Here is a 1639-nt window from a genome sequence, read left to right on the forward strand (position 1 = left end):
AAAGAATAAAATGAAAAAACAGAATTAGCACTTACCTCTGTGTATTCATCAAAAGTATGGTCTTCTGCCTGGAAAGTTTCTATCATAGTTGTTGCAGTCTCATCAAGGAGCCAGTTATATTTTTCAACTGAAAATCAACATTCCAATTAAAATATGAATAGCATTTTAATATAGCAAAATGTTTCTGTATTATCACAGAACAGAGTAGCCTACTCAAGCATGATTTTAATAGGGTGTTGACAGATGTAGATTACAGCATTTAGAGAAATAAGAAGAGGAAAAGAATTTAGCAGCCACTACTTTGTATACTAACCTAAAATAGATAATAAAAATGCTTAAAGATTCAAGAGGCAAACCAAGTAAAATAGGTTTTGAAGCCAAAAAGACAAGTTTATTTAGTGCATTGCAAAGAGAGTAATAAGACTGTCTGCCCAAACAAGTGTATCTTTACATTTTTATGTACTACAATGGTCGAAACTTTGAAAATAATTTAGAGGAATAGATGTCAGATAGCAGACAGTTTTAGGTGATAGCCTGTCAAAGGGCAACTATCCATCCTGATATCAGAGACACTTTGCATTAAAGTTAAACCTCGGGCTTTACAAAACTGTTCTCTTATTTTTTAAAAAATATTTTTATTGATTCTTTGGTAATTTCACACTCATTTCTCAGTCCTTCCATGTCTACCTCCCACCCTTGTGATTCCTCCCTCCACAAACCCTAAAAATTAAAATTTTAAAAAAGAGAAAAAAAAAAGTTCAATGTGTGTTATCTATATATACACTGTAGCATGGCCAAAGTCACATGATTTCAGCCTTTTTGTAGCTTATTAATCCAGCATCTCCCATTTTCTTTTTCCCCGCTCCATTAATGTTCACCCCCTCAAACCAGCCAATAAAGTGCAAATTTTTAGGTCTGATCCATGACTATTCATGATTCTGCTTATTTCTGGCTCTTTCATAACAGCACCAGAAAACCAGATATCTGCCTAAAAACAAAATGATAAAAACCCCCTTCATATATACCATATGAATCATAATGTGCTTTTGCGCCTTCTAGGTTCTGATGCACTGCCATCTTCAGAGTATTGAGAGCCCACTGTAATACGTGCTCTGGAAGTTCTGTGTCAAGAGTCACAGGTGATGTCGTTCCTGACAGCCAAGACGGCACTGTTTGGACATTCTAACACAAACAAAAACAAAATTGGATGTCATGCATACGTAGCTGAACTCATCTATGACATTCTCTTTAAATTTCTGTGGTTGAAGAAAAGGTAACTCAATGAAAAGTATTAATAGTGAATAGTTTTTAATACAATATAAAAACAAATTGGAGCTGAGCAGAACAACCTTGGCTACAAAATGACACCATGTCTCAAAATGTAAAACCTCAGAGATAAAATCAAACCACCTTAAGTTTAGTTAGTTTTCTATCATTTAACAGGTATTTAGAAACTGAAAAGCTTCTAAAGCAAAGGACATGGTCAAAAAGACAAAATGACAGCCTACAAAATGGGAAAAGATCTTCACCAACCCCACATCAGACAGAGGTCTGATCTCCAAAATATACAAAGAACTCAAGAAATTGGTCATCCAAAGAACAAATAATTCAATAAAAAAGTGGAGCACAGACCTAAACA

The 1639-nt window shown here is 34.4% G+C and overlaps 1 protein-coding gene across 1 annotated transcript in view; it reads right to left on the reverse strand.

Annotated features, from left to right (window-relative positions):
* Dnah12 (dynein axonemal heavy chain 12) overlaps positions 1-1639 on the reverse strand; it is a 164246-nt gene that overhangs the window by 149516 nt on the left and 13091 nt on the right. Inside the window, exons 11-12 of the mRNA XM_013346907.2 lie at positions 1026-1182; positions 36-127 (exon numbers count right to left, since the gene is read on the reverse strand). Coding sequence (XP_013202361.1) covers positions 36-127; positions 1026-1182 — 249 coding nt within the window. The remainder of the gene's footprint in view (positions 1-35; positions 128-1025; positions 1183-1639) is intronic.

This window comes from Microtus ochrogaster, chromosome 6, assembly GCF_000317375.1.
Source record: "Microtus ochrogaster isolate Prairie Vole_2 chromosome 6, MicOch1.0, whole genome shotgun sequence".
Classification (NCBI taxonomy): domain Eukaryota; kingdom Metazoa; phylum Chordata; class Mammalia; order Rodentia; family Cricetidae; genus Microtus; species Microtus ochrogaster.